This window comes from Choloepus didactylus, chromosome X, assembly GCF_015220235.1.
Source record: "Choloepus didactylus isolate mChoDid1 chromosome X, mChoDid1.pri, whole genome shotgun sequence".
NCBI lineage: Eukaryota > Metazoa > Chordata > Mammalia > Pilosa > Megalonychidae > Choloepus > Choloepus didactylus.
The window spans coordinates 44,835,767-44,860,180 of NC_051334.1; the positions used below are offsets into that span (position 1 = coordinate 44,835,767).

Here is a 24,414-nt window from a genome sequence, read left to right on the forward strand (position 1 = left end):
CAACCTCCAGCTGCCACATCTCTGGGATCCATGCAGGGTTCACACAGATGCCACACACTCCCCAGGCTGATCCCAGCCAACAATGAGCACAGCAGAGGGAAATAGAGCTGGGCCATTCCCGCCAACCTGGAACTTTGCAGATGGGCAGTCTTTGCTCTGGAGCTTCCCGTTGGCCTGGCCAAGACTTTCTCAGAGCCACGCAGCCATCGGAGACTCCTCTTACCCAATCCTCCTTCCTTCTCCCTCTCCTTTCACAGGGTTCTGACCAGCATCATGATCTGAAGGCCTTCCCTGCCTACTCCTGCTCCTTCTCCCTGTATCCTTCACAGGCAATTTCTTTCAATAAATCTCTTGAACTTCCAATTCATTCTTGGTATCTGCTTCTCAGAGGCCCCAAACTGACACCGATGATGTGATAGACATAGAGAGACTGATCTTAGCAATTTTTTTTCTTTAATGACTAGGTCTATTATATAAATACTTCAAGTAGTTAACAACTAGTTAGTCACAATTAAGAAAGCAACACAAGTCAATTTAGGAAGTTTTGCTTGTACACATTCTTCACAGACACTTAAGTAGAATTCTAGATAGGTTTTAGTATATGGTGTATATCCTACATATAATGTGGGAATGTGTAAGAAAGTAAAAACAAGTGAGAGGAAGGGGAGTTGTTACATTAGAAAGTGAAGAATTTGTTCAATAATCTGGACCCTTGAGCAAGTATCTCAAGATGATCATGACATTACTAGCTATATCAGAGATGGGTATAAGTGAAAGGAGAGGACAGAGCTCCGCAACAGAGCTATCACCTGGAAAATAGATTCAGGAGTCCAGGACCAGAGAATAATTTGATTAAAAGCAGGTGATATAATGATTTTAGCAACCTAACACTGAGCTTTTCATATCTAGATGAGGTAACATTGGTAGTATGTATATAAATGGTATATAAATATTATTATTTACTGGTAGACTTTTCAAATAAATTTTCTCCCAATAAATTTTCAAGTATTAGGCAATGATTCCCAAAATACATGTTTGCACACTGAACTATTCCATATTTAAAATCAAGATTTCATCATTATGCTATTTTTACTGACCAGCACTGCCATAACTGTACCTATCTGCCATCTCAAATAAAGAGGTTTAGGCCACACTCTTTTAAGTCACTGTTGCCAATTTCTCCTTGAATTCTTATTTAGGCCCCAGGTGGCTACTGCTGCGGGAAGTTGCAATCACAGAAACCCTTGCAGTTTCTGTTTGTTCAGGTCTCATCTTTCTCTGTAGGCCTGTGCCATCAACTGGAATGGCACAGTGTGTGTCACCAGATTTTCGTTCTTTCCTAGAGTTGTTGAGAGTCTTTCTGAAAACATTGTCAGCATCAGCAGAAAGCCCAGGAAACTTGATTCGACCCTGGGCCTGCCTCCTGCCTGTGCCTGGAATCCGTGATGCTGGGCAGCAGTGAACCCAACGTGTAAACAGAGTAGACAAGGACCTGGCCTCTGTGACAGGAACTGTGGCCAAGTTTCGCTGATCCATTATTCATGCCCACACGTATGAATGCACAATGTGAAACCAGTGGCAAGGCAGAGAAGAAAAGCACGAGAGAGAGAAAACAAAGACTGCATAGTGCGAAGAGGCAAGTCGAGAATTAGACAAAGTTCACCTTATCTGAATTCTTCTCCATGTAGTTAAAGGTGTATTCATCGGCATTGAGCAAATGGAAGAGGTAACCACTCACATTCACTCTGGCTCCAACATACAGCTCCTCAGGCTGGATATATTCCGATAGCTCACTTTTAAAGACTTCTTGTCCAGGTCTCTTAACACGAACTCTTCGCAAGAACATCCCAGGAGTAATCCCTATGGAAAAAGAGAAAAGTTAATGAGTAGCCTTTATTCTTAAAACAACCATTTGACCTGCCTTTATAGTTGTTTCATCCTCAAATACAGTCGGTATAACTTATCTGTGAACTGAAATCGCCTATCATTCTTAGACTTAAGGGAAGAATGGAGCAGTGAGTAAAGAAATAAGACTTTCTAAGTGAGTGCATTAAAGAAAAAAGGTGGTAAGGCATTTCAGCCTTTTCTTTCCACTCTCTACTCACTTCCCAATCCAATAAACACTTATCAAGTACTTGCTATATTCCCAGCAACATGCTGGTAAATGTGGGACATCTGGAAGACACTCATCTTTGGAGCACTTTGAAAATTCCTCATTTGAGCTTATTTCCACCTATTTGTCCTAGATTATGTTTTACACTTAATCTGACATACAGATTAAATGTAAAATGCCCCAATTCTGTTAAGGACCTACTTAAGTGTTTGAAGTTAACTATGGAGCCAAATGTAGCTGGAATCCATCTTGGCTCTGCCACTTGCTTGCTGGATGATCTTTAAGAATTACTTAATCTCACTGTACCCCTCTGAATTCTCAATGGTAAAATGGGAATAAAATTTGTGGGGGCCAAGAAAATGTGCTTCTTAGTTCATCTGCTGCGGGGAAAATAATTGACAGAAGGCTCCAGCTGTTGCATTCTGAATCCATTCCAGGGTTTGTGCTGAGGTCATACTTCCTACAGGTTGCTGCCAAAAATGACTAAGCAAGGCAGGGATATTAAGGCAGTTCCATTCCTGCAAGATGAGGGATCCTCCAACTAGCAACTTTGGCTCTAGGACTCCCATCAGTCTTGCCAAAATTTTCTTAGAATTTCACTGCAGTCTAAGAACTCCCTCTTCCTTCCTTCCCTCTATCCTTCACAAGAGTCAGACCTGCACTGCAATTGGACAGCTCTCCCAGCCTCCTCTGGTTCCTTCCACATTTTCCCTCACCAGCATTCCCCCCAGTAAATCTCTGGCACATTTAATCCCATCTGGGCATTTGCTTTTGGGGGACATGGACTAACACAAAATTTGATCTCATAAAGTTATTGGAAGGTAATAGTCAGTGCTTAAGAATGGCAGCTATCATTAATATCAAGCTCATAGTTTACCACCACCACCTTTTCTGTTTTTCACATGCTGCAATTGGCTTGGCCAATTCTAAGTGTACAGAATTGATTTTTTGACCTTTAACAGCATGACTTTACATTCATCCCTATTCAATTTCAAATTTTAAGATTTAATCCATTATTCAGATCACTGTGGAGCCTCAGTTACACAAATTATTCATTATTCATAGGTGTGCTGAGCAGCTCATACCAGTTTACAAGAGCTGATTGTTAAAATTATCAGAGATTTTGTGAGCCAGTTGTTCAACTGTTGGTAGCTTGAAATTGACCATGGTTGGAGTACCGACACCATGGAAATCAGCACATGCTACAAATCAGGGCCTTTTTGTTTTTACCAGAAAGCCGGTTTACCAGCACGCCACTGATTGTTCTTCCCAAATCTGTGTACACAGCACAGATAAAAATGTTAAACAGATTGGGACAGAGAACAGAGCTCTGCAGTTCCATAATATGAGAAGTTAAAATCAATGGCTCCCCTCAGCAATGGCCACCATATCAGCACACTGCGGGGAGGAATTCCATAGGTCTGTGTGCTGGAACCTGGCAACTGCTGTTCCACAAGAGACAGAAGGGCCAGAGGAAGATGGGTCCTGACAATTAAATTTATATATCTGGTATTCTTGTCTTACAGTCAAGCAAACAAATTGTAAGCAGGATTATCAAGAATACAGACTTCCTCTTGTCTTGCTGGTTGGGAATGGGATTGGAGGTAGCCAAACCATGCGTTTGAAGCCCTTGGATTCCACAGAGATGCCTCAGGGGCCACAGAGAAAGGGGAAATAGTGGCAAAAAGGAGTGTTCTAGTTTGCTAATGCTGCCGGAATGCAAAACACCAGAGACGGACTGGCTTTTATAAAAGGGGGTTTATTTGGTTACACAGTTACAGTCTTAAGGCCATAAAGTGTCCAAGGTAACACATCAGCAATCAGGTACCTTCACTGGAAGATGGCCAATGGTGTCTGGAAAACCTCTGTTAACTGGGAAGGCACGTGGCTGGCGTCTGCTCCAAAGTTCTGGTTTCAAAATGGCTTTCTCCCAGGATGTTCCTCTCTAGGCTTTAGTTCCTCAAAAATGTCACTCTTAGTTGTACTTGGGATATTTGTGCTCTCTTAGCTTCTCTGGAGCAAGAGTCTGCTTTCAATGGCCGTCTTCAAAATGTCTCTCATATGCAGCTCCTGTGCTTTCTTCAAAGTGTCCTTCTTGGCTGTAGCTCCTCTTCAAAATGTCACTCACAGCTGCACTGAGTTCCTTCTGTCTGCCAGCTTATTTATATAGCTCCACTGATCAAGGCCCACCCTCAATGGGTGGGGCCACACCTCCATGGAAATATCTCATCAGAGTTATCACCTACAGTTGGGTGGGGCACAGCTCCATGGAAACATTCAAAGAATTCCAATCTAATCAGCACTAAAATGTCTGCCCCACAAGATTGCATCAAAGATAATGGCGTTTGGGGGACATAATACATTCAAACCAGCACGAGGAAGTTCTGTGGGTTCCCCAGCACTGAGTCAACCAAAATTGTTTCTCCTTTTATCATTTTATATGTTTACACTCCCATTTAGGAGATCTTTATAAGAAGAGCTCTACTGGTTGAAAAAAAAATGAGAATCACTATCTTAGATCCTCGAGGCTATAAAATCAGATCAGATTCTCTAATTTTCAAATTGAAGAGATAGTTAAATGCTCCAGGGAAATGCTATGAGAGGCATGCTTCTTACCTGAATTCCTGTCTGCAGGTTGAAACACTGACATGGTATCATCACAGAGATGATATGAAATAACAAACATCCTGTCCAGGTCAGCACATTCGTGTGTGATGAGTTTTGCAAAAAACCGGAGTGTATTGCTTATGTTGCTATAGCTAAATGGAAGAGAAATGAGGGTTAGAGCATTATACGAGTAATCCTCCACACATTATGTAGGTAAGAAAACCTGAAAGGGTGTGCCATGGTTTTATGCTAGTAATAAACTCTCTGAAGTGAAAGAGTTCAACCATCTTCTTAGTAAGGTTCTATGTCTACATGCAGGGGATTTGTCTCAATTTTTGAAAATATCTTATTCTTTCCATGTCCTAGGTAACACTGAGAAAAATGTACCCAAAGTAAATGTCAAATCAGCCCATTTAATGATTTTTCTCTAATCACAAACCTGCTCAATAATCACAATATCACAGCAGAAAGAAGCACAGCCTCCATTGCCCAAGCACTCCAGAGGGTATCCTATTCCTGTGCATCCAGCCACCTCCATCTTTTACCACTTTCTCTTGCCCATTTCTTTTCTTCCTTCCAGCTCACATCCTCTCCTCAGAGTCACTCTTCCAGTTCCCTTACATCCCCCCCCACAACTTTGCTCAAGGGAAAAATTAACTTTTCACTTTCAAATGCTCTAAAAAATATTATAGACCAGCCTTTTGTATAGTACTTATCACCTATATTGTAAGTAGCCATTATAGGTCAATTTTCCAGGGGCAAAGACTGTGTCTTATTAACCATCACCTAGTATAACACTTTGTTCATTATAAGTACTCAATAGGTTTGTAGATTTGTATAGATCGGAATTTGCACTTAGAATTCTATGCAGAAATAAAAGAGTCTAGTAGATTGAGGATGGGATCAAATTCTAGAATTAAAGTTCCCAGAGTTGATGGCCTGCTTACCGAAGAAATGGATTATTTATGGTCTGTCAGCAGAAGCATGTTTGCTAATATTAGCTAGTGAAAAGTGGACTTAGTAACAAATAGGAAACCCTTAGGGAGGTCTTCAATAACTAAAATCATTACCCCAAGCATGCAGTAAAATAAACCAAGGACGTCACAACTCTAAGCAGAGGGGTCCTCATTTGCAGGCTTGTCTATGCCAAAATTCATTCCTTCCTTCCATTCCCAGTGATGAAAAAGCAAACAAAACACAAGTATTTCTGAGTTGCAGAGGCAGAAAGTGCCTTTTCTCTGCCCCTTTCTTGGGTTGTTCAAGGAAGCAGGGCAGAAAAAGCATGGCACCAAAATTCCTAGCTTGAGTCCTCATGTGAGATGAAGGGCAACAATTTGGAAGGCAGCCCAGGCCAAAAAAAAAAAAGAAAAAGCCATATCTCCATAGCTCAGGTGTCATAGTTCCTGGTTTCTTGGGCTTTGGACAGACATCATATAGTGATGGGGGCAGCTATACCTTGTCACCCATCTTCACTGGTAAATAATTGGATTTAAAAGTAACAAACAGATTTGGGAGCCCCCTCTCACGAAAGACCTGTAACTTTAGTTAGATGACAGAAATATTGAAACTGAATGAGGTCTAAGCTCTGGTCAAATCAACACTATTGTAAATTTAACTGCTTAGAACTGACATAAATTGATAAGCATATATGTGAAGTGTGGATTTTCACATATTTAAAGCACCATGTTTTAACTTAATTCTAATGTTCTGGAGATATCATCATTCAAGAATATAATCTACTCAAACAAAATCTTTAGGCCAGCAGTTCACAAACTTTGTGTGTATAGAAGTCACCTGAGAAGCCTGATAAATATACAGTATCTAGAGTCTCACCCCCCAGAGATATGGCTTCAGTAGTTAACTTGCATCTCTAGAAACCTACATTTTAAATAAGCACCCCCAGGTGATTCTGATGAGGTGGTCCCCAGAGCATACTTTGAGAAACACTACACCAAACAGTAGTGTTCTTGACTGCCCTCCCAGGTGACCACCTACTCACACCTCCTCCACTGTATAGACTTATATTCCTGGCTCTTGTTGTTTTTAATGTGTTTATCCCCACTGTCCCAAGACAAATTATAAATTTCCTAGGCCAAGAACCATATCTTAACTTTTTGTACACACAGTCTGGAGTTATCTATAATCACTGTCACTAATTCTTCTCCTCCCATTCTCTCTTAAATCCACTTGCTCCATCTGAACTGCTCTTGTCAAAGTCAACAAGATCTCCATAATGCCAACTCCAGTGGTTAATTCTTTGTCCAGATCTAACTTGACCCATCAGTAGCAACTGGCACAGATGATCGTTCCTTCTTCCGAGATACTCTTGCTTCACTTGGCTTCCAGGATCCCACATTCTCTGGGTTTTGCTCCTACCTCCCTGGTTATTCTTTTCCAGTTGCCTTTGCTGGTTTCTCTTTTCCCCAACCCTCTTAATTTGGGGTGTCTCAGGGCTTATTCCTGGTCATCTGCTTCTCTTAGTGGTATCATCCATTCTCAAAGCTTTAATACAATTTGGCATCATGGCTTTAAATACCATCTATATGCTGATAACTTCTAAATTTGTGTTGCTAGCTCAGACCTCTCTCCTGAACCACAGACTCATATATCCAACTGCTAATTTAACTTGTTCCCAAACTGAACTTCTGTTCTTGCCCCCAAACCTACTCTACTTGCAGTCTTTCCCATCTCCATGAATGGCAACTTCATCTTCCAGTTTCTCAGGCCAAAACCTGGAGAGTCATCCTTGAACTCCTCTCTTTCTTTCATACCTCATATCCAATTTTTTTTAGGATATCTTATTGGCTCTACTTGCAAAATATTTCTGGAATCCACTACTTCTCATCACTTCTAACACACCCAGATCCAAGCCACCACCACTTTTCTCCTGGACTATTTCAGTAGTCTCTAAACTGGTCTTTGCTTCCGCCCTTCTACAGTCTATTTGCAATACTGCAGCCAGAGTGATTCTCTTAAAATGTAAATCAGATCAAGTGACTCCTCTGCTCAAATCTCCCCCAAAGCTCCCCTTAATTGCTCAAAGTTAAAAGAGTTTTTACAATGGTCTACAAGGCCCTATCAAGTGATATGATTCCCCATTACCTCTATGTTCTCATCTCTATTCTGCCTCTTACTTATATACTCTATCCATGTCAGCTCCCTTGTTCTTCCTTGCACATCCCAAGCATACTCCTTGCTCAGGGCCTTTACACTGACTGTTCCTTCTACCTAGAACACATTTCCCCTCCTCAGTAAGGTTTACCCAGACCACATTATTCAAAATTGTAACTGGTGCTCCTCACCCTCACACTCCCAGTTCCCCTTTATTTTTTTTCATAGCAACTTAATACTTTGTTTATTTTTTCCATAGTGCTTAACACCTTCTCTATACTATATAATTTATTTATTACATATTTTTGTTTATTGTCTGCCTCCCCCAACCCCAACTAGAATGCAAGTTACATGAGGGTAGGATGTGTGTCTGTTTTATTCACTAACACATGCCAAGCTTCTAGTTCAGTGCTTGGTACACAGCAGGTACTCAGTAAATATTTGTTGAATAAGAAAATGTATGGCTCTTTGTGGTGGTTTAAAAATATATGTCCCCAGAAAAGTATGTTCTTAAAGTTAATTCATTCAGGTGGGTGTGGGCTCATTGTAAGTAGGATCTTTTGATAAGGTTACTTCAGTTAAGGCAAGGCCCAGGGTGGTTCTTAATCCTTTTACTGGAGTCTTTAAAAGAGAATGAAATCTAGACAAAGAGAGAAAGACATGGAAGCAAGAAGCTAAAAGCAACAAAACCCGGAAGAGAAGGAAGAGACCAGTAGATGCCACCATGTGCCTTGCCATGTGACAGAGGAGTCCAGGATTGCCAGTAGCCAGTCTTCAGGAAGAAAGCATTGCCTTGATTTGCACATTTTCACAGTCTCAAAACTGTAAGCTTGTATGCTAATAAATTCCCATTGTTAAAAGCCAACCCATTTTATGATATCTGCTTTGAGCATCTTAACAAACTAAAACACTCACCCAGGGCTATGTAAGTACAAGAAACCTCAAAAATATCTGGAGCTATAGAATCTTGTGGTTGGAAGAGACACAAAGGGTTATATTTATTGACAGGAACAAAAATTTCAAGAGGAAAAAAATGACTGATAGAGACAGCAGAGAGACAATATCTGAAACAATTCAGAGATTAAGATTAAAATATGAATTCTTGGAAAGCTGTATGGTCATGAATATCACAACTCTGGGATAATAATCTTCTTCCTTGTAAGTCATCTGTCTCTTATATCCATTATTAAGAACTGGAAGGGTGAATGGTTATTCTATTTACTCATTTAATAGTTCATTTCTTCTCTTATTGGAAAAAATATTCACTGAGCCCCAAGTATGTAACCAGCATTATTCTAGCTCTAGGGAAGTAATAAAACTAGACCCTGCCCACCAGGAACTCTTGGTCTAGGGGGAGACTACAAATATATAAATGAGTAATTACTATACAGTGTGATAAGTAGGGGTTCTGTGGCTAAAAAGGTGAACCCCAAAAGTCAGCATTCCCAGGTTCAAACCCTAGTTCAACCAAAAATTAGCTGTGTGAGCTTGGGCCAGTTGCATAGCTTCTCTATGCCTCAGTTTCCTTATGTGAAAAATGGGTACATTATATTACCTATTTCACAAGGTTGTTTTGAGGATTAAATGAGATAACGTATCATAGTTAGTACAAGATAAGCATAAAACTATTTTTATTTTATTACTATCATCATCATTATTAGCACTATGAACAGCAGAGTATTGTCAGCACACAGAGGAAGAAGTAACTAATTTGGTCTGATGCAGCAAGAAAGATGTTATTTCAGTTCTCCCAAGTCAGACTAGACACTCTCCCCACAGTGATTTTTACCCAGATGATAAAGGAGGTCTTCCCATCCATCAAAACACTCAGATGCTTTAACGTCAAACTATTTCCTCCAGTGACTCAGCATTATCCTCATACAACACTTAGCACCCAGTAATTTTCATTTTTTTCATAGCAGAATATGTAATCAATACATGCTCATGTAAAATTTCATGTCAAAATTCAGTTTATTGATTTGGACTAAGAAACTTCTTTGTATGCTTTGTGAGATCATCTTCCTTAGGTTCTCACAGTTTTATACTCATGTATAAATCTCTAGCTGAATGCGCCAGTTACTATGGAAACAAGGTCACTGTGTGGGAGGAGCTCAAGGGAAGTTCCTGGCACAGAATGAGCAGTGGACAAGAAGAAATGAGATTAGAGACATTCATGCCTATAGCACCATCCTCCAGCCACGACAGCACGACAAGGGCAGAGCTGGTCTACGATCACTGTTCTGTGGGCAAGTTTACGCAGTGTAGACAGAAAGAGAGACTAAGTCAACTACCCACAAGGAACTGTTTTCCCCTGGGTTCCAGAAGCAACACCCTGGATAATATTTCATCTTGTTTACTTCTAAGAAAAATTCCTCTTATTTTACAAAAGGGACATTCTTCCTGCCCACCTCCTTTGGGTGGCTGCCCTTAAAAACAGCAGTTAGTGAAAAGTATCCCTCAAAAGTCCTGCCCTGGAAACTCATTATAAACACTGTTATCTATAATGGAGAACAGAGTATAAGCTGATGCCCCTCTTATGTGATTTAAATCTGGTTCTCAAATGCTGGCATGCATCAGAATCATCTGGAAGGGTTTTTAACACATGGATGGCTGGACTCCACCCCCAGAATTTCTGATTCAGTTGGTCTGGGGTGGGAGGTGAGAATTTGTTTTTTCTAACAATTTCCCAGGTGATGCCGATGCTGCTGGTCTGGGGACCACACTTTGAATAGTGTTGATACTAAAACTTCAAAATAAAACTCTGACATCCTTAAAAATAAAGGATTATTGCTGAAAGACAGAGGACATCATGTCATGGCAAAGGCAGCCTTTTAAATTTTCTCTACAACTCGTAACAAGAATATATTTTTACCATTTTTACAGGTATACCACAACTACTGTTCTCTCCACTTCAAAATGTTCTACAATAGCATTTGACCCCAATAAATTCTATCACATTCAGGATGCTGTCTTTTTCTTCTCCTAGTCTTACTACATTTTCTCTTTATAATTTTGTTCCCCAGATTCTCCTGACCCATTATTCCCCTCACACAGGACTTCAATTTTTAGCCCATATCCTGTTCAAGCATTTGTGACTGACATTTCCCCACTTCTTTCTCCAGAGCCTGCTCTGCTTACAGAAGCAAAAAGTAGCCATGGCAGTGCCCGCATTTTACAGGCATGACTCAAGGACAGATTTTTCCTCATATATATGAGGAATACTTTCGATAGTCCATCTTTTTGAAATTATATTCAGTCTTGAGAGCAATCTATGTTACTGAACTCAACCAAACCTCTCAAATTAAAAAACAACATTAATTGCCAAACAACATTTTGAAAAACAATTATAAATCATTGAAAACTCTATACCAGGGGTTGGTAAACCATGGCCTGTGGGACAAATCCAGCCAGCTACCTGTTTTTGTATGGCACATGAGCTACGAATATTTTCTGTATTTGAAAATGGTTGGAAAACATCAAAAGAAAAGAATAATATTTTGTGATATGTAAAAATTATAAGAAATTAAAATGTTTGTGTCTCAAAACAAAGTTTTATTAGAGCACAGTCACTCATTTTTTCACACAGTGGCTATGGCTGCTTTCACACTACAATGGTAGAGCTGAGTAGTTTGACAGAGCTGATGGCTTGCAGAGCCAAGAATATTTACTATTTGGCCCTTTAAGAAAAAGTTTGCTGACCCCTGACCTACAATATTTCCTAGGGACCATCTTGAGGGATATATACGGGAAAGGCAACATAGATTGGGAATAACATCACTTTGAGAGCCTCCAGATGACACTTGTTAAAAATAAGCAGTCATGTAAGAACCTGTTAATATTTGCGTGATAATCAACTTCATGAAAAAACTATAACAACATTTCCCTGGACTTGAAGCTAGGTAAGTTGAGCAACATCTGTTTTTGTCATGAGGACTGTATTATAAAACCCAAACAGACATTTGGGAAAAGTTAGACTCAAAGCATGGTTCCTTCAAGTACCTGTCTTTTTCCATGAACTTCTTGAAGTCCCTCTGATGAGGCGTGGGTATAAGGCCTATGCAGGAGCGGAGAGAATCCTCTTCAGTTCCAAAGCCAGTATAAGGCGAAAATTTCCGTTCTATTTTTGGAGGAGGCGGAGGCTTGCATGAAATTGAGGTAAAGTTCTCTATAACAAAACAAAGGCAAACTAAACATCAATATTTTTTTTGCCCCGATTATGGCTGTTTTGAAAGTTTTGTTATGTTTTCAAGATGAACATGGAGATCTTTGTAAACTATTTTAAACTCTCAAACAAAACACAGCAAAATCCTGTGAGAGTAGGTTTCAATCATGTTTACAAAAACCACAGACTCACTCAATAATTGTCATGGGTTCAAAAGAAGAAAAAAAACACTGTCTATGTCAAGTAAGTAAACGTTTCTCTTTTGTCATCACAGCCCCGTTTCTGAATATTTTTTGTTCTTCCCTGTTATTTCCAATGATATGAAAATTCAATTTGAAACTTTATGCCACCCATTCCACACTTTAACCTGCAGTTTAGCCCTCTCCTATCTGCAGTCAACACTCACTAATAAAATTCCTTTCCAAAGGAATTTTGCTTTTGCCCTTCTTTACTCCCTCTTTCTTCTCTCCTTGTGCCCACTTTTCTATCTCCCTCCCTTCCCTCCAGCTCAATTCTAGGCCATGTTGTTTCACTACCTAGTTTTTTAAAGATCATCTTTCTTCTTACTAACCACTGCCCCAGGTTGCTCTTGTTACTACTGCCCAAGAAAAGACGGCAAATGTACTAAAATGTGATGAAGAGGGAAAAAATCTTTTAAAGTAGCCGGATGTCTAGTATCTCAAAGGGAGTGCTAAGTGGCAAATACTGTGGATTTCATTTATGTACTTATCATCTGCGAGGAAGGAGAGATGGAGAGAGAGTAGACAACATATTTGTAATGGCCTAGGAGCTTTTAGGTGCCCATTTGTGAGGCTGAACATCTCCAAGAAGCAAATTTCTCTTCAGAGTAAATAAAATATTGATCTGACCTATCCAAGTCGCTGTGTTTGCCCCACCACTAATGGCAAACAAAGAAATAAACAAAAAACACAGAATCTACTTTCTACTTCTTCCACAAACTAAAGAATCCCATAGATGTTTCCATTCAGGAATGAAAGGAATTCCACGTAAGCAAAGATGTCCTTTTCCATTGTCGAAGTTCAAATAGAGGAAAGAGTACAAATGTAGTGCATCTACATTTGTGCATCAATTTGTCTTCTAAGGCAACCTAACACTTAAAATAGCTTTTTTACTGACTGATCAAAACACTAAAGGTTTGAGGTCATTTCTAACTCTGATTTGAAAACATTTTCAGCTTCCATATTTCCTTCCACATCCTAGTAGCCTATGTGTGAAATCCCCATAGCACAATCCCCAAAAGAGTTTCAGCCTAACAGAAACTGTTCGTGGCAGACATGTTGGTGAACAGAATGCCTTCAGCTATTTCTCACTGGCTCAGTGAAAGGAGGCAGCCAAGTCTCCAGTTCCAGTACAGAAGCAACTTGACTCGTGAGCCTCTCCCAGAGCTATTTTTATGGGGATTAAAGAGAAGTCTTGGTAATAAAGAAAGAGGCTCAAATCTTGGAATTAGGCAGAATTGTAGCAGACTCTCCTTGCTAACCATGACATCAAACACACCATTGATTTGTACCTTCATTTCCGGGAGAGGAACATAGGGATGGCTGGGGGAGTTCTCTGTGATTATTAGAAAATTGGGGCATGATCAGTCTGTTACAACAGGAGATATATATATATACATCTACATACTAATCTGAGCAATCTAACCAAGAGAGGACACATACTGAACTGCAAAGTAATTAAGGATGCATTATACACCTCCAAAAAGAAATTACAGGTTTTATAACATTGTTGTTTTCTCAACTATAGAATTTTTGCAACTGCGTTTAAATAACAAAAGAACCAATTCAGAGCTTTCCTCTGCGCCCACAGTGCCATCTAGTGTATAAAAGCTGAGAACTGTTCCACTAGATCATGCCTGACTTTCATTAACACATATATCTTTTTGTATACCCTGGCTCAGGATCCAACTTTAAATCTCATTTCTCTGGGCAATACGCATATATTCACAAAGCTTTGGACACCTGCCTGAATGACAAATTTCCTATCTTTGGTTTTCCACCATCCCAGCATCCTGCATATTTCAGGTGTTCAAAAATATTTGTTGAATAAATGAAAAAGCAGGCATTTTTGTACAAAGCATCTTCCCAAATGTTTTCTTAAACTGGCACTCTGCTATATCATGAGACACATCTGTCTTTCAAATGGCCTGATTCTTCTCAATCCAAGTGATTTGTAAAAACATATATATCGAACGTCTACCCATGATTAACTAGATTCCAACAAATTTTATAGAGAGATGATACATGTTAAAAAGGACTCAATCCTTCTTCATAGTGATTTACTGTTCACCATCTCAGTTGGAAGTTTCATCTGGAAAAACCTTCGATTTTGTCAAAGTTGATCTTATATTCTAGTAACCAGAGACGGACCCAGGTTTGGTGAGGCCTGCAGCTTATACGATTTGTGGGGACCCAGGGCCTTGACTGGGGCTCCTGCCAAGGAGGAGCCCCTAAGCTTAAACTTCATTGAATTCAAAGTAAATCCACCTCGGCTTGTACCCAGAAAACAGGTAAAATAGTTTCAGTGGACATTTCATTTGGGGGTCAAATAATTAGTGAATCACAGAATTTTTGAGCTAGAAACCCCTTAGAAATCATCTACTCCTCAATCATCTTCACTTCATAGCGGCAAAGTTTGGTGACCAATTTGCTCAAGTGATCGTTAAACTCTCATCTTGGATGCCCTGCTGCTCCTAGCACCAAGAGTTTAGGGGTGGCCAGAAATGATTCCACAAAATTAAAGGTGTTTTAAGGTTTTTGTTCAGCCTAATCTCAGTACAGCCCAATAAGTGTCCAAAAAGCAATAGGAATGAATGGTTTGGTTACTAGTTTGGTTGTCCTAGCCACTAAGAATCAATAAGAAAGTCTTCTCATAGACAAAGAAATAATAGGGTAAGAACAGTTTAAATTCAAATCCCTGACCCCTTCAGTGAAAGAAAAACATGCTGGAACCCCTGGAGCCTTTACAACGTTTAGGCTACAGGAAAGAGAGACTGACAGGCCTCCATCTGCCAGTTCATGTTCATCCACATAAAACAGTCAGAGAGTGATGTGCCCACTAGGCCCGTGGGATGGCAAAGATGCCTAAAGGAGTCACACTGGACTGTTAGGTGGACAACATCTATAGAATCACCTTCTCCTTAAAATCCTTAGAATACACAAAAGAGTCTCAGCTTTTTATGTATCAGATTGGTTTTTACACAGGGCTCAGATACCTCTCAGAATTCCATCAAGCTCTCTGCTTCTACATAAATTGAAAGATTATCAATGAACCTTTTTTGGAATTGCAGCCAATTCTTTCTCTTAGTGTGTCTGCCATTTTTTTCCTCCCCAAAATTATTTTGGAGTGTCATTAGTTTGGAGCAAGTACTGAAGCACTAAGGCTGCATACTGCATTACAGATCTCCCCTTGGCTTAGTGTTAGGGAGATCCCTGGCTGTGCTGTTGGCACTTGTCAGCTCCTCCCTGTGATGCTGCAGAATGGAGACACCCAGGTAGTCTACTGAGGGGAGAAACCCAAGGGAGGAAATGTGATGAAAATTATTAACAGGACTATGTCTTAGTTTGGGCTTCAAGGATACTGAAATAAAACAAGTGAAATTTGGTCTAGGAACAGGAGAATTATAAAGAAAATTTAAATGGCAGAAATAACTGTATCTAGGTAACATTAATATATGAGTTTGACCTTACCAAAAAAATCAAGAAAAGTAAATGTAAATATTATCAGAGCACACTGATTCACCACTTCTATCATGGATAGAATTTCTAGTTATTAGCAACATTAAGTACACTGTTATTTACCCAAGAAATGTTGTGCGATAGTAGTGTCTGCTAAATGGGATATTTTAACAATACATGTTACGTGACATATAAAGAGTCAGTGTGTCTATGAAATGCATCATAATTTTGCATTTGCATAATTTCCTGTTTAAATGCATAATGCCCATGTTATAGTAGCTTTAAAGGCACAAACTGATTTTTTATGTAATACAATAAGTCTATAGCATGAACAAAAGAATTGACCCAAAAGAAATTAAGCACTAGGGCTCTATTTAAATGGACCATTGGGCATTTGAAGCTGATACATTTACCTAAAGACCCGCTAGATTGGGAGTACACCAGTGAATTCACACTTCCTCTGAAAGTTCCCTGCAAAACCCATGAAGAGACTAACAGCATTTCATTTCTGTCCGGTACTACATTCCTTTTCCCAAACACAACCTTTATATTCTCAAAATCAAGCTGACAGACAAATATCAACCAAATGTTGGACTTCATGTTTAGGGGATCATATGACATTTTCAAATCTTCACTACATCCTTTATATTAAAGTAATCTTTTAGTAGGATACAAGTAAATGTTTTCAGTGACCTGGTATCTTTTATGTATTTTTTTTCCTACACTGAAGGCTTGTTAATTGTAAACAGGTATCTACATTCATGAAAGGTCAAATCCTCCTCCCCAACCACCTCAGGGCATGAGTGCATCCAGCTGTTTCACCACTAGCAGCTCCTCTGCAGTAGCCGCCACCTGCCCATTCCTGCTGCCTCTTGCCCAAGGTCCCAAAGCAAATATGCTCAGCTGTGCCAACTAAAGGGGGCCAATTTTAGAAAATAAATTAAAATAAGAAGAGGCCACCAATTTGGCCCCTATAGGGCCCACACATTTTGAGTAATCTCGCATGCAAATACAGTGGAACAAATTCCTTTCATGATCCTAAGAAAGAAATTGAATGTTGAAGCATCTTTGGGTGCCTTCTCCTACAATATAAAGATTCCCAGGAGGCCAGGAATACTACACAACGGGGACACTAAGTCACATAGATGGGCCTCATCCCATTCTAGAGACAAAACACCTTGCCTTTTAAAAAGCTGTGATTGCTTCTGGCTTCCATCTCATCCTTTAGGGAACTATGCTTATATGAAATATGAATACTTGAATTTTCAGAGAGAAGTTTAGAACTTAGAACTGCACCCCCCCCCCAACTCCTCACTGAGTTCAAAACCCCATCCTGGGGAGGTTGGCAAGGCCCATCATCACAACTTAGTCCAGCACCACAGGTACCTGGAGCCTTGGGTAGAGGGCCTAGGAAGATGTCAGAGCTGGCTGGCAGGTCCTCAGGAGGTTGTATGTGGTTGCTTAACAAATGACGGGTTTATAGTTTAGGTTTCAAATCAGATCCTGACATATCTCACCAGAGTTAACTAGTAGTTCTGTATACTGTTTAAAAACAAAAGCCACATCCATATTTCCTCAGAACAAAAAGAATAGGAGGGAAGCATGATTTATGATGACCACTTACTAATATCAAAGCATGTAGCCAACAGAAACAAAAAAAGAGTACTAACATGGGGATCCTGGATCTAGATAAGATAAGAGTAAGCACATTCTACACTTTACCCCATGTTTCCCACTGAATGCAGCTATAAAACCTGAAGAGAATGCATGGAGTGGCTATCTCAGGACTCTGAAAAGGAAACAGGAGGAGGCAGACTGGAGAACACCAGAATTTCAAATACCGTCAAATCAGCAGTGAGTTTACCATATTTTTCCCTCTAGTATCCCCAGCGTGGACTCATTGGGGAACCCTGGAAACAGGCATTGGTGCAGACAGAGAGCCCCAGGAAAATCCCTCTAGATCAGGCTCAATGAGTGGGAAAGGGGTATCCTAGCAGCAATAGTGGTGGCAGCAGGGGTCACAAAGAGGAACCCTGAGGAAGGAGAACCTTCCACTCCGATCAGGGATGCTGTGATCTCAAGAGAGTGAGGCAAAGTTCCATTGTTTTTTCTTCTTCCTGTATCCTCCCACCACTTGACCCCAGACACAGGCACTGTTGTGGAACATAAGAGGCAGAATAGGGTAAGGAAAGTCCCAGATTTCTGGCTGGAGGACCAAAAAGAGGCACCCCAGGGAATTAGAAAGTATCAGGGAGATTACAGAGAAGGAGGAGCTTGGGAAAACAACCCCATAAAGTTGTTTATGAACTCCTGAGTCCACACCTGAGCTGCACATATGTGGATAAGAATCTAAAGAGCATACCACAAACCTAGAGAACTGAACTAAAGGATAGAACATCATCCAGGTCCCATACCAGACACTGAGTGGCACACACAAAGGACAGATCAAAATAGCACTGCAAAGGCTTCAAAAATGGAACTGACATTAAAACCACAGAAGACTGCTCTGAACTTGTGATGTGAACCCAGCTGGATTGATTGCCTGCTAAAATAAAAGTATCAACATTCTATATAGGATTTCAACAAGATTCAGAGTTTCATAACAAAACACTCAAAATACACAGCTTAAAGCCAAAATTACATGGCATACAAAAAGAAAAAAGCAAAACAGATGCCAACACCAATATGACACAGATGAAATAATCTGACAAAGATATTAAAGCAGCTATTATAAAAATGCTCCAACAATTCAGGTCAATAATGCTTTAAATAAAGGGTAAGGTATAAAGTATCAGCAAAGAAAAAAATGACATAAAGAGGAACCAAATGGAAATTTTAGAACTAAAAAATACAATAATGGAAATAAAAAAACTCATTGAATGGATCCAATTGCAGAATGCAGATGACATAAAAGAGTCAAGGAAATTAAAGATAGGACAATAGAAATTATTCAATCTGAATGTATTAATTAGGGTTCTCTAGGGAAACAGAATCAATGAGAGGTGTCTCTGATTATCAAATTGTAAAAGTGACTCATGCAACTGTGGGTATGCACGAGTTCAAATTCTGTAGAGACGTCAACAAACTGTCAACTCCAAGGAAGATGTCCAATGAACTCCTCACGAAACGAACCGGCAACTTCGACGAACTCCTCAGGAAATGAACTGGGATCTTCGACGAACATGTTCGATGAACTCCTCAGGAAACGAACCGGCAACTTCGACGAACTCCTCAGGAAATGCTTCACTGGGCAGCCAAAGAAGAAGTGAAAGTCCTCTATCTGTCTTGCTTATAAGTCTTCAACTGATTAATTGGATTAAATCCAGCCAATTGCATTCTCTCATTGTGGAAGGCATGCCCTTTGATGAGTCATCAGTCACAGCTGCAGTCAATTGACTGATGATCCGACAAACCAGCCTGTTGTTTTATTAACCAGCCTCAAAGGTCTTCACAGCAATTGTTAGGCCAGTGTTTGCTTGACCAGACAGCTGGGTCACCTGGCCAAGTTGACACATGAACCTAACCATCACAGTCCACCCCTTGTCAACTTGGCAGTTATACACATCACCTAAAACCATACCTTCAAAATGAACATACAGCTTATGCCATATGATAAGGGGATAAGACAAAGAAGAAAGCAAAGATATTTGCTTTACAGACAAATACAAACATAATCATAACAAAACAAGGAGGAAATATTCATGTCATCATAGTCCTCGTTTCTGTAACTGGTCACGTGGCCGTAGTTCATATTTATCACGACCTTCTTCCACTACCCATTCCATGTTCCCTTTACCCTCAGCAAGCACTTCAGCTGGCCGTGGTTCTTTGCTTGGTGGGGTGACCCAAACCTTCATTCCTGAAGTTTCTTGGCCATTGGTAGTCCTGCCTGGATTGGGTTGTTGCAGTTTTCCATTGACTTTAATCACAGGGCATGGTAGTACTAAGAGATGCCCTAGGGGATCTCCTGTATTTCAGGAAAACTCTTCTTTACTTCCATTGTGTAGTTGCAGTGCTATTTCCCCTTGATAGTCAGGATCAATCACCCCAGCCAGTACAGTAATCCCCTTCCTTGCCTGTTGATTCAGAGGCATAAGAAGCCCAAAGTGGCCAGGTGGCAGTCTTAACTTCCAGTTCAATGGGATTATTGTTGTGTTTCCTGGTGGAAGCACTCCTCCTTTTGGAACCAAGACCTGTAGACCAGCAGAGCTTAAGCTTGCAGGGACAGGAAGCAAAAATTTACCTAGTGGATCACTAGGAGTGATAGTGAGTGGTGCCACTCCTGTTTCCACCCCTTGATTCCTGGACCCATGAATCCTGGCTATGGGAGAAACAGCACCATAGAGTGGACCCTGATTCAGAGCATACACAGCCTCCTGGAGGTATTGCCACCTAGTTGGCACCATAATTGAGTCTTCAACAGGCCATTCCACCGTTCTATCAACCCAGCTGCCTCTGGATGATGGGGAACATGGTAAGACCACAGAATTCCATGAGCATGTGCCCATTCCCTCACTTCATTTGCTGTGAAGTGGGTTCCTTGGTCCAAAGCAATGCTGTGTGGAATACCATGATGGTGGATAAGGCATTCTGTAAGTCCACGGATCGTAGTTTTGGCAGAAGCATGTCGTGCAGGGAAGGCAAACCCATATCCGGAGTATGTGTCTATTCCAGTAAGAACAAATCGCTGCCCCTTCCATGATGGAGGTGGTCCAATGTAATCAACCTGCCACCAGGTAGCAGTCTGATCACCCTGAGGAATGGTGCCATATTGGGGACTGAGTGTGGGTCTCTGCTGCTGGCAGACTGGACACTCAGCAGTGGCTGTGGCCAGGTCAGCCTTGGTGAGTGGAAGTCCATGTTGCTGAGCCCATGCATAACCTCCATCCCTACCACCATGACCACTTTGTTCATGAGCCCATTGGGCAATGACAGGAGTTGCTGGGGAAAGAGGCTGATTGGTAGCCACCAAAAGGGTCATTTTATCCACTTGGTTATTAAAACCTTCTTCTGCTGAAGTCACCCTCTGGTGAGCATTCACATGGGACACAAATATCTTCATGTTGTTTGCCCACTCAGAAAGGTCTATCCACATACCCCTTCCCCAGACTTCTTTGTCACCAATCTTCCAATCATGTTCCTTCCAAGTCCCTGACCATCCAGCCAAATCATTAGCAACAGCCCAGGAATCAGTATACAGACACATCTCTGGCCAGTTCTCCTTCCAAGCAAAGTGAACAACCAGGTGCACTGCTCAAAGTTCTGCCCACTGGGAGGATTTCCCCTCACCACTGTCCTTTAGGGACATCCTAGAAAGGGGCTGCAGTGCTGCAGCTGTCCACTTTCGGGTGGTGCCTGCATATCGTGCAGAACCATCTGTAAATCAGGCCCGAGTCTTCTCTTCCTCAGTCAACTGACTGTAAGGAACTCCCCAAGATGCCATAGCTGTGGGCTGGGAAAGAGAAGGTAAGGTGGAAGGAGTGGGGGCCATGGCCATTTGGGCCACTTCCTCATGTAACTTACTTGTACCTTCAGGACCTGCTCGAGCTCTATCTTGTATATATCATTTCCATTTGATGACGGAGTGCTGCTGTGCACGCCCATCTTTATGGCTTGGTGAGTCAGACAACACCCAGCTCATGATAGGTAACTTGGGTCTCATGGTAACTTGGTGGCCCATGGTTAAGCATTCTGTCTCTACTAAGGCCCAGTAGCAGGCCAACAGCCGTTTCTCAAATGGAGAGTAGTTATCTGCAGAGGATGGTAAAGCTTTACTCCAAAATCCTAAGGGCCTGCATTGTGATTCTCCTATAGGAGCCTGCCAAAGGCTCCAAACAGCATCTCTATTTGCCACTGACACTTCCAGCACCATTGGGTCAGCTGGATCATATGGTCCAAGCGACAGAGCAGCTTGCACAGCAGCCTGGACCTGTCGCAGAGCCTCATCTTGTTCCGGTCCCCACTCAAAACTAGAAGCTTTTCTAGTCACTCGGTAAATGGGCCAGAGTAGCACACCTAAATGAGGAATATGTTGCCTCCAAAACCCAAAGAGGCCAACTAAGCGTTGTGCCTCTTTTTTGGTTGTAGGAGGGGCCAGATGCAACAGCTTATCCTTCACCTTAGAAGGAACATCTCGACAGGCCCCACACCACTGGACACCTAGAAATTTTGCTGAGGTGGAAGGCCCCTGTATTTTTGTTGGATTTATCTACCATCCTCTGCCACGCAAATACCTTACCAACAAATTTAGAGTAGTTGCTACTTCTTGCTCACTAGGTCCAATCAACATGATATCATCAATATAATGAACCAGTGTGATGTCTTGTGGGAGGGAGAAACGATCAAGATCCCTGCGGACAATATTATGACATAGGGCTGGAGAGATGATATAACCCTGAGGTAGCACGGTGAATGTAAACTGCTGGCCTTGCCAGCTGAATGTAAACTGTTTCTGGTGGTCCTTGCTGACAGCAATTGAGAAAAAAGCATTTGCCAGATCAACAGCTGCATACCAGGTACCAGGGGATGTGTTGATTTGCTCAAGCAGTGATATCACATCTGGAACAGCAGCTGCAATTGGAGTCACCATCTGGTTAAGCTTACGATAATCCACAGTCATCCTCCAAGACCCATCTGTTTTCTGCACAGGCCAAATAAGAGAGTTGAATGGGGATGTGGTGGGAATCACCACCCCTGCATCCTTCAAGTCCTTAAGAGTGGCATTAATCTCTGCAATCCCTCCAGGAATCCGGTATTGCTTCTGGTTCACTATTTTCCTAGGCAGGGGCAGTTCTAGTGGCTTCCACTTGGCCTTTCCCACCATAATAGCCCTCACTCCATGAGTCAGGGAACCAATGTGAGGATTCTGCCAGTTGCTGAGTATGTCTATTTCAATTATGCATTCTGGCACTGGGGAAATAACCACAGAATGGGTCCGGGGACCCACTGGACCCACTGTGAGATGGACCTGAGCTAAAACTCCATCAGTCACCTGACCTCCATAAGCCCCAACTCTGACTGGTGGACCAGAGTGACGTTTTGGGTCTCCGGGAATTAATGTCACTTCTGAACCAGTGTCTAATAATCCATGAAATATCTGATCATTTCCTTTTCCCCAATGCACAGTCACCCTGGTAAAAGGCCGTAGGTCCCCCTGGGGAAGGCTGGGAGGAAGATTAACAGTATAAATTTTTGGCAGTGTAACAGGATCCTTCCCCAAGGGTACCTGGCCTTCCCTTCATTCAAGGGGCTCTGGATCTGTAAACTGTCTCAAGTCTGGGAATTGATTAAGGGGCCGTGACTCTCTGTTTTTGTAATTCAAGGGAGACTTTTGTTCACATGACCTAGAATTCTTCTGCCTATATAGTTCAAACAAGAATTTAGTTGATTGCCCATCTATTTTACTACTTGGTACTCCATGATCCACTAGCCAACGCCATAAGTCTCTGCAAGTCATATTATTTTGATTGCTGCTTTGAGCCTGTTTTCCATTATGGTAGCCATTCCCACCTTGTCTGTGGCGATTAACTGCAGCCACTTGGCTTCTACCGACTTGGGACCCGATTATCCCCATTGTGTTTAAGGATTCCAACTCAGTGACAGCAGTTCCTACAGTAATATCTGACCTACAGAGAAGGGCAACTACAGAGCTCTTCAGGGATGATGGAGCTAGTCTCACAAATTTATTCCTCACAGTCCTGGTAAAAGGTGTGTCCTCTGGACATTCCAGGGCTGTGTGAGCAGGTCTTCCATGATAAATCCACTCTAACATTCCAATCTCTCTAAGCCTTTGAATCCCCTCCTCCACATTGTACCAGGGCAATTCTGGCATTTCAGCCTCTGGTAATGCCGGCCACCTTTTGATCCATGTTTCAGCCAACCACCCAAACAAACTGTTAACACCCTTTCTAACCCCTCGAGCTACAACATTGAATGCAGAATCTCTTACTTAGTGGGCCCATATCAGTAAATTCAGCCTGATCCAACCTTATATTCCTTCCACCATTATCCCACACTCTCAATATCCATTCCCACACATATTCCCCTGGTTTCTGTCTGTATAAGTTGGAAAACTCATACAGCTCTTTTGGAGTATAGCGTACTTCCTCATGGGTCACACTTTGTACCTCACCTTTTGGGGCCTGTTGGGACTTGAGCCTAGTTATAGGTCTTGAAGCAAAAACTGGTGGTGGGGGTGGGTCATGAAAAGAGTTAGAATTATCTCTCAAGCCATTCACCTCAGGACATTCTGTTGCATTTTCATCTCTTAAAACAGGATTAATCTCTCCAGACACAGGAGTGAGGGCTGCTTCCTCAGGGGAGGTGATTACAGGATTAGCAGGCACTGAAGGGTTAATCTCCTTAGGTGGGGTTTGGGTGGCAGGCTCCTTAGGGCAGACTGGAGGTGGGGAAGCTGTTTCCCCAGGACAGCCCTCTACAGGTAAATCTAACAATGACCCAGCAGAATCCAGGGTTCCAATGTCCTCATTGCCATTATTATCAATCCATATGTCCCCATCCCAAGTTTCCGGATCCCATTCTTTTCCAATCAATGCCTTTACTTTAATAGCAGACACCCTGAGAGGTTGAGATTTTAGTTTACGTTGTAAATTTGCTACTCGCACAATGAGAGACTGCATCTGGTTTTCGGAAACTTCCAGTCTGCGGGCACAGGAAATAAGATTTTCTTTCAGGGCACACATGGAAACCTTTACATCTGTCAT

The 24,414-nt window shown here is 41.5% G+C and overlaps 1 protein-coding gene across 4 annotated transcripts in view; it reads right to left on the reverse strand.

The window, feature by feature from the left end:
- EFHC2 (EF-hand domain containing 2) overlaps positions 1-24,414 on the reverse strand; it is a 343,223-nt gene that overhangs the window by 110,506 nt on the left and 208,303 nt on the right. For 3 of the 4 annotated variants that reach the window (XM_037822347.1, XM_037822346.1, XM_037822349.1), the window contains 3 exons: positions 11,831-11,996; positions 4,730-4,872; positions 1,664-1,860 (listed from right to left, as the gene is read on the reverse strand). In XM_037822347.1, coding sequence (XP_037678275.1) covers positions 1,664-1,860; positions 4,730-4,872; positions 11,831-11,996 — 506 coding nt within the window. The remainder of the gene's footprint in view (positions 1-1,663; positions 1,861-4,729; positions 4,873-11,830; positions 11,997-24,414) is intronic. The other variant, XM_037822348.1, reaches the window with a different exon arrangement.